The following is a 10924-nucleotide window of genomic DNA, read 5'->3' on the forward strand; positions in this document are numbered from 1 at the left end:
ACAGGAAGACTAGAAATGCAGTAGTAGGCATGGAGGGCCCTGAAAAAAATGTGCCACATCCGCTCGTCTGCCTTATGTTTCTGCACCGACTGTCGCATTTTTAATAGAAGTGCACTTTCTGTTCTACTCCAATAAACGCAACATTACGAACTCCATTGTGGGGCAGTCCTTCAGCCAGTGCAGAACTTTTTCTGTACATCCGAGTCAGCTCTGTCATTTTTCCAGCATTGTAGTACAAGATTTGTTAAACTGGTTTAGCAGAATATGAGCAGTATACTCTTTAATTAGCTGTTTATTTGTATGCACAAGTTCAGGTCCTCAGTTTGGTTGCATGACAAATTGCCATACCTCAATAGATACAAGAAACAATTTTATTACAGTTTAATAAAATCCAAACAGTAATAATCACAACAATATAATGACATACATTTCTTTTGGTACGTATACAGCCCATGTCTTGGCAGTGTATAAATTCAACTATACACCGCAAGTACTGTGTCCTGACCACTATTATTCACATGTGTAAAACCATCACAGCAATTCAACAAATATCACAGTAATTAGTGACATACACTTTGTAACTGCTTTACATGAGCATAATGTATACAAATGGTCCCTGTGTACCTACACATGACTAGTGCCACCCGAGTACTATTACTCACAGGTGTAAAACCAACAAAGCAGTTCTTTAAAAAATATCACAGCGCTTAGTGACGTACATGCTGTAACTCCCTTGTAGAAACTTAATACAAACACGTGAGGACACAGAAAGCTAGCAGTGGGCATACATGGGAATACCACCGCCTCAATACTAATTCACAAGTGTAAAACCAACCAAGCAGTTCTTTAAAGAATATCACAATGCTTAGTGACATACATTTTCTAACTAGCTTATATAAGCTTTATACAAACATGAGAACATACACAAAGCTAGCGGTGCACCCGCATAGAAGTGCGGCCATCTGAACACGATTATTTGCAAGTGTAAGCTCAACAGAACAGTTTGTTATAGTGACGCACATTTTGTAACTGCCTTATACAAGCTTAGTGCAAGCACAAGAATGCAGAAAAATATAAATTTAAAACTTGCTCTATGCATACACAAACAGATCAACACAAATGGTAAACACCGCTTGGAAGACAAATGTGACTGTGGCAAAGCGCAGTGCTGTGCCGGTTGAAATTGCCACCCACAAAAGTATTGAGCAATGCTTAAACCACAGGCAATAAAGTGCTGAAAGACTGCGTCTCTAACGTAACTATTTTAATTCAAATTTCCTGAATATAGGGCTCGCTTGCAGATAAGGCATCTGATCCAACTGACCCGATTTTACACCTGCTACATGCATACAATGCCCTCAGATATAACTGGTAATAATAATTATAAAAGGCATTTAAAAACTTGATAGTATGATGAAGATGCATGACTAGAAAAGTTCTGTCCCCCTCGTACTTGTTAAAAAGGTGTAAGTACGACACATGTTCTTTTTTTCCTCAATTTTTGCATTAATGGACAGCCGGGAACCTCGAACCGACACACACAAAAAAAGATACTGCTATGTTAATAGTGTTATGAATAATTTTTTGTGAAAGCTTTTTTACAGACAAGTTGCAGTCTCGTTTCTGGAGGTTGAGCTGTATCTTGCAAAATAACTTGAAAAGTGGTCACATGGGAGCATGATATCATAATGTTAGTTTCAGTTGACTCTCTTGCCCTACAAGTCGCTGCTCACTGTGGCCAGTGATGCAACAGCAGTGTCTGTGTGATTTTCATCACACTTCTGTCCTATGCCATTCTTACCAGAGTTGGCGGCACATAGATACCCTAATTTCGATAGTGTTGCTTTCTCAGGTGGTTGCTTTTGATTTGCTCAATATCAGTTGGCACTTCAGCTGCATCAAACTTCTTTTTTACCTCTTCAACAACATCAACAACAATCTTATGACACCTGTGTTGTCCTTCTAGTTGCCTACAAAGACCAGTCAATCTAGCAACAACACTGACAGTCTCTACTATCTTGTAATGGGGGAGAGGTGTGTCCCACCATGTGTTCCACATTGTTGTCACTATGTGGGCTGGCTGGGGAGGCAACAACTGTAATATGTTTGCATTTGCATATATTAAAGTGATGCTTGTACTGTGTTATAACACCTAACTTAGTCTTGCACTTGCTGCACGATAACACTGGCTCACAGTCGTGGTGAAAAGCTTTTGTATGTTGAGCAAATGAGTTGTATCCACTACAAAAAAAGTCAGTGATAGCACACATGTTGCTCTACCAGGCCTGGCGTGGTTCCTTCTGACACTGCTGCTGATGCTGACGCACTGCTGCTTGCCTCGTACACTGTTGCAGCTGCAGTAGACATGGCAGTCTCTGTATCTATTGCTGCCGTCATCTGTCATGGTAACTTCCAAGTGGTATCGGGCTCACTTCTGCAACAGAGATGTTGTTTGCCCCTTGAGGGCTCTCATGATCAGGGCCAATAATTTCGTAGGCATTGTCTCCTGCATCAAAGAACCAATAAGAACAGCATGAATTAATAAACATAGCTCTAAAAAGTACGGACATCAAGACTTAATCACAAGCTTTGCACATAAGTGACCGGGCTTAATGAATAATACTTGCAGGAGGAGTTACACAATTGTTTGTGTATATTACAGTAAAGCCTCATCAGAAGATATTCAAGAGGCACGGGAAACATGTCTCTCGAAACCAAAAATTTTGAGACACTGAGGAGCCAGACTAGATCACTTTATTATGCATCATCACTAAAGTATGTTTTGATATATCTGAAGGAATAAATGCTCAGGGTGGCTTAAAGGGCCCCTAAACCACTTCTCGACATTTTTTGAACATTTCAAGTAAACACGCGTATCGAAATCAGAATGCCGTCACGATCGACGAAGCCAAATGCCAGAGTGCGTAGCACTGCTGGAGCACCACAATATGAAGAAAATGACCCCGTGCGCCTCTCTGGACCTATCCTGCACCCCCCAGTTTGTCCTGACGTCACCAGGCTGTCTCTGATGATGTCACCAGTTTCCGGTGCTGTCGATTGGTCGAACGAAAGTGTACGACTGCCGGCAAGGCCTGCAAGCAAATACACACACTCCTTCTTCCTCGTCGTGTTGCGCGCGATGCCGTTGTGGGCAGCCAATGGGGGCAAAGAACAGAAACGCCAACAGAAGGGTCTCCCTATGAGGCTCTTCAACACGAGTCACCATACAGTTCCGTTGTATTAGCGCCACCCCTTGCAGGACGACGGGCCAGCGCAACAGCAACAGAGCTCGTTGGTGTTGGCCTGTCCCGTAACATTTGGAGGTGTACTAGGCAAGGAAAAGACGATACTGTCCATATGGCGTGTACCAGATGAAAGAGTAAAATGAGTGGGGACTACTTTTCGATAATCAAACACACGTAGCTCCACTATTACTGCACCGTTTCGAAAAATTCTCGTGGCTACCTGTTCATTGCCTTATTGTGTAGAACTGCAACACCGCAACTAAATTTCAACCTCGGTGGTTTAGGGGCCCTTTAAAGAAGACATTCACAGCTTTTTAGTGACTGTAGATTGTGTTAGCTTCCTTCCCAACTTCTGGAATTTAAACACTTCACTTTGCAAGCCTTGTTGCTCGCAGTACCTTTGAGGTGCTCTTAGACGCTCGTCAGCTTCAACTGCAGACACTTTCTGCCCTGCACTGTCCTCGTTTCCCTCCTTTTCTGGTTCATGCTAAAAGAGACATGCGCGATTGACTTGTGTAAGGATTGCGTGATCTTTACGCCCTTCGGAGCACACAAGGTGCACAAAGTGAATGTGTCTGGGTTGTGTCCCTTCGAAGTAGTGAATACTTAAAAAGTCATCCTTAGTAACAAAGGTGTCTCTTGTATACAGTATTGTTAACGTGGCAAACATTGGAAAACCAACCAAACCATTTTCAGATGTCTCTTACAACCAAGTGCATCTTGTAATGAGATTCTACTGTACTGAATATTTTTCAACTATGGATCATCTGCATGTACATATAGTCACAAAGACATGTTGTGTGGAATGGCGAATCGGGAAACAGTTCGTACTCTTACTTTTTGTCCCTAACATAAGCAGCTGATAACAATATGATAAAAAAGCAGGCAATGAGGCTAGAATGGAACATAATCCTTCAGCTCTAAACAGTTTTTTGGGCCCACATCATTCCCTCATATGACATAAGGAAACAACTTGATTGCAGTAATGGCTGCATGTGATCTGAGTTGATTGAAACAAACTATACGTAAGGTTGTCCTGTATGTAATTTTATCAGAGTGCTTTTTAGATGTCCTGCTGGTGATCCTGGCTGCGCGATGCTTCTCATGCTTTTTGGCACGATTCCTTTTTTTCCACTCCACTTTTTTTTCAGATTTTCTCCCCTTTCCCTTCCCCCTTGTGTAAAATAGCACACTTGAAGTATCAAATCTGTTGAACTAACGTGTGTATCAAACCTGTTAACATGTGTGCTTCTCTGTGGTCTGTGTTGTATTTTTGCGCTGCACAATTCAATTCAAGATGAAAGATGGAACGTCCCTGCCTTTAGTTTAATTGTGTGTGTGTGTATATGTCTCTCTCATGTTTTGAAATATATGTACATTCAGGAGTGCCTGCATGCCCTTCTCTCCTGCTCCAGTGACGAAAAGGAGAGCCTGTTTATGTACCATAGTAAAAAATTCAAAGGTTTTCGCTGTGCCCATAACATCCCTTATCATATGGATCTGTCACAATACAGAGTAGCAGTGGTCCATAATACTAGCCCATCCCAACATAATTATAAATTAACACATACCGACATGCTGCGAAACAGCTGTTGCAAAGCCGCTGGTGAAGGCAATTTCCGCAGCACTGCAGTGGTACAGCCGAGTTCCACCTGTATAGTGACAAATCCATATGCGTGTTAGCAACTCACTAGTTGCTGATGGTTTCATAAGCTTTACACTACACAATAAAGTAATCTAGACAACTTTGTTGGAACAAATGCACATAATTAGGACACCACTTAAACACTAACACGATTATTTGCCCCCAATCTCTCACTCACTAAGGGATAATACTACTGAAACATCGGTGGAGAGCTCAGATTAACACAGCCCATAAAGGACAAGCGTTCTTTGAGGAAAACAGCTATAACAGCGGTTAGTTTTCTTGATCATTTTATGTGGTAGCTTTGATTTAAATGTCATGCAGTACTATAAGATACGAAGTGCCGCATTTCTAGCAGCAGAAGGCGTCATCAGGCTCATGGTACAACAGATTTTTGCACTGTTTGTCAGTGAGCCGACACATACAAAGAAAACCGAATTCACACATACATATACAGTGCCAAGTGCACTTCTCCTTCTGAAAACGCAGCCACCAGTTCCAATGTTGCTGAAAGGAAAGGTTATATAAAGTGCAAGACTGCATGGAACTGCCACTTATGACTGTAAATGTATGGTCTGCTGATTGCAGAGGTAGTCACATACTATTTCTAGTCTCTTTTAGAAGCATCACTAAAGAATAAATTAAAATCTATTCATAAGTCACGAATTTCATGCACCCACAGTTTGGCTAAATAACCTGTGAGAAAAAGACATGTTTACCTGGAATAGCAACCTTTTTTCCTGCTGTAAAACTTTCCTTCGAATTAATGAAATAACTTCACAGCGTCATAATGCGTTTCTCGCAACTACTTGCCGGCAGTGGCGAGTTAGTGTTTATATCCGACTCATTGGACGACAATACTGCCAAACACAAATGCTTCACGAACACGAGAACACGTCCCTGGCAGAGAATAGCAACCATATATGCCTCTGTGAGACATGATCGCACCTTTGTGGTCAAAGTGTACGTTAGAACGACATCACCATCTCATTAAAAAAAAAAGCCTCCGTACAAGGCAGCCACCAACTGCATAATGTGAAATTGCAACTGATGTCCACTTACTGGTGGCCTGTGTTTGAGTCACTTTTAGCAGTTGACTGGGTGCTGAGAAATGCACGTCCTGGGTTGTCCCTGCAAAACATACAGGGTTATGTCAAATGTTGAAAATATATATATGCCGGCATTTCATCAGTCGCAAAACAAACGAGTAAACTAATAAACAACTGTAATGTAAACAGAGTACACATCATAAGATAGGCTGTCAACTGTTAATGCATTACGCAAAAAATCTAATGCATAGGAAAGACTATATGTATACACACGAAGCTGACACACAATTTAATTCGCTCTAGGTTTTTCCGTGCAGTATATTCAAATTATTATGTCTCGTGGTTAAGCAAAATTAGTGTAAATTACGAACTAAATTATCTACCCTGGAAACTTTTCTTCAATATGCACCTGTGCGCGCTTCGAACGAGTAGCGTTGTAAAATTTACGTACATGGCATTTAACATAGTTGCTGAACACGGATTTCCTTTGCCCTGTGTCGTGTACAGTGAGCTACATATATCTGCCCCCCCCCCCCCCCTTTTTTTGTACTAGCCATACTGCGTGCCACTGCACCTATACGCACGTCAATAAACCTCACGACACAGAAATAAAAAAAGCGCCAATCACCCATGCCTGCATGTTGTAGTGGGCCTAACCTAACCAAGCATGGGCTGTTGCTTTTTATAGTAAACACAGGCACCGTGCTCATTGCAAGTATGTATCATGTCGCTAAGCAAATATGCAATTTCATTGTACCACTATTTTTTTATCACATGGATATATATATCTGTTGAGAGGTAAGACAAAAAGCAGTCACTTCTCAGAACTAATCAGCTTTCTTAAAACACATTTTTAACTTTTCAATGACACTTGCTGCTATGTGTTTGTCTCCAGAGAGCATACTTGATTTGACTTTCCAATCAGAGACATTACATAAATATACCATGTTAAGATGACTGCCTGGAGCACGTGAGAATTTTCATCTTCGTGTAACATACTGTATCTTGATTTTGTTGACATTTGGTCAAATGGTACACCCAATATACCCACATACTAGTTTTCTTGTCCAAATAACATGCCAATGTATTTTGATTTTTTGGCATTGGCTCCTCTGCACTACGTGAAGTCGCGCTGCACTGGCTCTTTCACATCCTCGTGTCCTTGCAGCTGCCTTCTTGCGTTATATAAAGCGGGTGCCTGAAAAATATCGTATGCAAAAGTCAACACAAGGGCATGGTGCAAAACAACATCAAGACAGTCAAGGCCATGGCAATAAAAAAGTCTTAGCTCTTAGTCTTCCTAGTGAAATGCATGCAAAACATCCAAATGACTGCAACAGTCAACTGCTAAACTAACTTCAATTTTTAGATTTAAGCAAAAAAACAAATAAACCACAGTTCATCCTTGTTTTTCATGAATGTTAGAATACTCCTGCTAATGAATAAAATATTAGTCATTTTCAGACGTCATAGTTCTGTCATGAGTCTGGTGTATCGCAAACACCACTTGTGACACATCCTAAGCACGTGCACAGTGTGCCCCCCCCCCCCCGCACCATCCCTGGTTGTGCCACTGCTGAAGCCATAATTTGAGGATTATAGCTGCAAACATGATGCTCAGTAGGGATGAAAATATTGTCCTTCAGCTCAATGGATATATGGATGTGCCTATAAAAAAGGGCAACAAGGCTTGTTATGGCAAGCTTACCCACATTTCAATACTAACAAGTTCACTGCGGCCTGCATCTAAGCTTACTAAAAGGCATGAACTTATTTTCATGCATGAGGTGCGCAGTGGAGTTCATTTTTGACAGACCCGACTACTGCTGCAGTTTGAAATCTAGCATTTTAGATTCTTGTAGGCATGTAAAAGTTGCAGTTAAACCGCAGTTATTAGTTTATTACACCAACCTATTGTTCTGCGTACGACAGAGTGGTAACACGGAATTAAAGCAACATTTTATTTTGATATTTTATTTCTCTACTAAAAATATTCAAGCGATAAACACATCTTGATCTGCCATGCTATAGCAAAATGCACACATTACGCTTGTAACCCCCAGAGGAAGGCTGATTTAGCTGTTCATATGACATAACTCTGACACGCCAACTCATATTAGCAAATGCACAGGCATGTCCAAAACAATAAGCGCATGCAAAGCGCCCCTGCAATTGTAATTCCACACAGCAGCCGTTATATTCGATGCCGATGCGTAACTAGCTGCTCGACAATTCACCGAGTTCGTAGACATAAGCATCCTTTCAGTTTGGCACCGTGCACGAAAACCGCAACAGGAGACAAAACCAGACCTATAATCACACCATTTCAACATGAGCAAAAACAGTTCAGTCTTACGGATAAACACTGTGAGAGCGATTTAGTGCGCGACGGCGACGAGCGACGGCTTCGAGCGACAAAACGGGCCGTCGCTTGAACAGATGGCTCGGTTCTGGAAATCTAGAAATCGTCGCTCGTCGCCCAGAAGTGCTATGAGCGACTAGCCAATAGCGCGAAGCCGGAACTGGATGTACATACATCGCTCAAATACTACCGATTGTCGCGCGGAACGAGCAAATGATTCAATTTTTATATGTGCAAGGATAAGAACGTACTGCAAGACCTCCGGAAATATTTTATGCTACTTTTTATAGTAAAATACATCAACGTAAATTACTAAAGCACGCGTCACGCGTGACTGCAGCCCTCATGCCGGCAACACCGGGGAGGCGTCGCTCAAAATCGTCGCTCGCACGGAGTACGACTTGTAGGCGACGAGCGAACGCGACAGCCATTTCCGTCGCGTCGCTTGTAGCTGCCGCGCGCAAGATCGCTTATATGGGGTTTATACTTTTTTCAGCATAAAACATGGATTCCTCATGCGTTTTCAGTAAGTTCAAGATAACGCGCCCAACTGACCTCTTGCAGCATGCAGCTGAATGCCTGCGGCAAAGTTTCTAACTAGCACTGGTGCTGCACGTAACTTCAGTGGTCGCAGATTCCCCCTGCGCGAGACACCGTCAAGCGCGCGGTTTATTTATAAAAAAAAGCATGCTGCCAGCAAAATGACGCCTTCTGTTATGTGATTCCTTAGTTCAACAGCGTTCCGTACACAGTATACTGCCAAACTGAATAAATTCAAACACACAAAACGCACGCTAATCACACTCCGCATAGGCTCGGAATCACAGGCTGGTGAGCGAACCATTTTAAGCGTCCTCTCGCCTGGCGTCTTATTGAACATACCATAGTTCAGGCAGCGTTTGCGATCTTTAAAGCTCTTACGGACAACGGCAAAGTGATAAAATCACATGCAGTTATCGCGACGACTGGCTTTTTCGATTGACATCGAGAGACACAGCGCGTATGCCTAGGCCTTTGTCAATCGCGTCGGCTAAGCGCAGCGACGACTTCCTGGCGATAGCATGACATATACGGACAATGTGCACCTAAGTTAGAATTCACTTACCGTGGAGGATTTGCTGTTATATCCAAGGCATGACGAACGACTGTCGTGTTTTCGTGGTGACGCGAGATGGCTGACATACGATCTCCCTTGGCTGGCCTTTGCTGCTGCTGTGCTGCTCGGCGGAGGGATCACCTTTCGGTGCTGTGTTGTTCCGCGATCTTGAGCGCGCGCGCGCGCGGTGGAGCAACTCCGAGTGAAAAAGTAGAGCGCTCGCTACGCGTTCCTTTGAACTGCGGCGGCCTGTTCTCTTAGAAGCAAAACGATGTGTTCTTTGCTCAGCGTGCATGAATGATACATTGCCATGTTAGGGGCCAGCCACCTACAGTTGAAGCAGAAGATTACGCTACGTTTTGTTTTCTATTGCCGCAAGAGTCTCTCTTTTCTATTGTCGCAAGAGTCTTTTCACTCTCTCTCTCTGAAGGGGAGAGTGAAAAGCACATTTCACTCTCTCCTTGGTGACAGAGTGAACAATGCATTTCACTCTCCTCGACATTTTGCGAGAGTAAAACGACGCTTTGAAGAGTGAACCGGCAGCTTCACTCCTGCGATACCCTTCCTAGTTTTTAGAGTGCAGCGTACAATCGCTTTCACACTCCCTTATTGCTGTTTGCAGCGTGGATACGTCAGCAGGATTGTGAATACAAAGCGAATAACTCTCATATAAAAACGCTATACGGCGTTTTCGGCGCAAAGGCTACAGTATTGGGCAACCTGGGTGGTGAGTTTCCGAAAAAAAATGAAGAAGAAAAGATAAATGTTGCCATAAACTGCACTTGACGGTTCATTTAACACCGCGTAGAACAGAGTGACCCTTGGACCGTAATTTGCAAGTGGCGGCGGCTTCTTTAAGAAACTACCTTGATATGACTCCTCCGGCAGAGAAACAAGACAGTGTGCAATCTGTCATAACGAAATTGCGAAGCCGACTTCTTGCGCGTCATGAAGTGGCGAATGCTGCTGCTACTCTGTTGACACGATGGAACGGTAGCTTGGTTTCAAACAGGCGTCAGCGCGGGATATTGTGCAACGATGCACGTGCATCAAGGCTGTTTTGAGCTTCTGGATTGCTCTTAGGGAAGCTGAAAAATGTGCTTCATTGTCTTTGCAGAGCACTTTTTCTTGTGCATCTAATTGCAGCCAGAATGAATGGTGCTGCAGGGAAATTTTAGTTGCGGTGCCGCTCCTCCAAGCGTTGACGTAGGCGGCTGTCTGAAAGCAAGGATGCGAGCGGATCTCCGTATTTCAAAGAAAGCGGTGAAGAGAGAGAGAGAATTTTCGTCCAGAATGGCGAAATTCTGCTTTATTCATGCATGTACGTGTGCATTCCAGAACACGAAGCGGCCGTTTTTCATTAATCATGCATCTTGGTTCTAAACAGCATTCTCTCTGCCCGGGTAATCAAGGCTGGCTTTTTCTCTCGCATATTTGACTCTCCTGACGTTTCATCTGCCGTAGCGTACGTGTGCACATAAATTGGACGTGTGGGTTGAAACATGCCGGCCAATGTGCATTTTTTTT

General features: G+C 43.0%; 1 protein-coding gene across 3 annotated transcripts; it reads right to left on the reverse strand.

Moving 5' to 3' along the window:
- Positions 1–274: 274 nt before the first annotated feature.
- Positions 275–9900, reverse strand: LOC140215332 (uncharacterized). Of its 3 annotated transcripts, none has more exons than XR_011892324.1 (4): positions 9407–9900; positions 5953–6021; positions 4817–4897; positions 275–2506 (listed from the first exon to the last, which is right to left on the reverse strand). XR_011892324.1 is itself a non-coding variant. In XM_072285938.1 (4 exons), the coding sequence occupies exons 1-4, from the start codon at positions 7041–7043 to the stop codon at positions 2394–2396; spliced, it is 312 nt and encodes a 103-aa protein (XP_072142039.1). In that variant the 5' UTR covers positions 7044–7467; the 3' UTR covers positions 275–2393. The 3 variants fall into 3 exon arrangements, 1 of the variants encoding a protein (XP_072142039.1); XR_011892311.1 differs by lacking the exon at positions 9407–9900 and adding an exon at positions 6991–7467; XM_072285938.1 differs by lacking the exon at positions 9407–9900 and adding an exon at positions 6995–7467.
- Between the last annotated feature and the right edge of the window lie 1024 nt (positions 9901–10924).

This window comes from Dermacentor andersoni, chromosome 1 (genome assembly GCF_023375885.2).
Source record: "Dermacentor andersoni chromosome 1, qqDerAnde1_hic_scaffold, whole genome shotgun sequence".
Lineage (NCBI taxonomy): Eukaryota > Metazoa > Arthropoda > Arachnida > Ixodida > Ixodidae > Dermacentor > Dermacentor andersoni.

Bases quoted from the DNA above. Each gene is read 5' to 3' on its own strand.
- LOC140215332 (XM_072285938.1), bottom strand. From the start codon at position 7,043: ATGCCAAAAAATCAAAATACATTGGCATGTTATTTGGACAAGAAAACT. The intron at 6,022-6,994 runs GTATGTGGGTAT...TATGTTTTGCAG, and splicing joins TTATTTGGACAAGAAAACTA to GGACAACCCAGGACGTGCAT. The intron at 2,507-4,816 runs GTATGTGTTAAT...TCTTTGATGCAG, and splicing joins AGCTGTTTCGCAGCATGTCG to GAGACAATGCCTACGAAATT.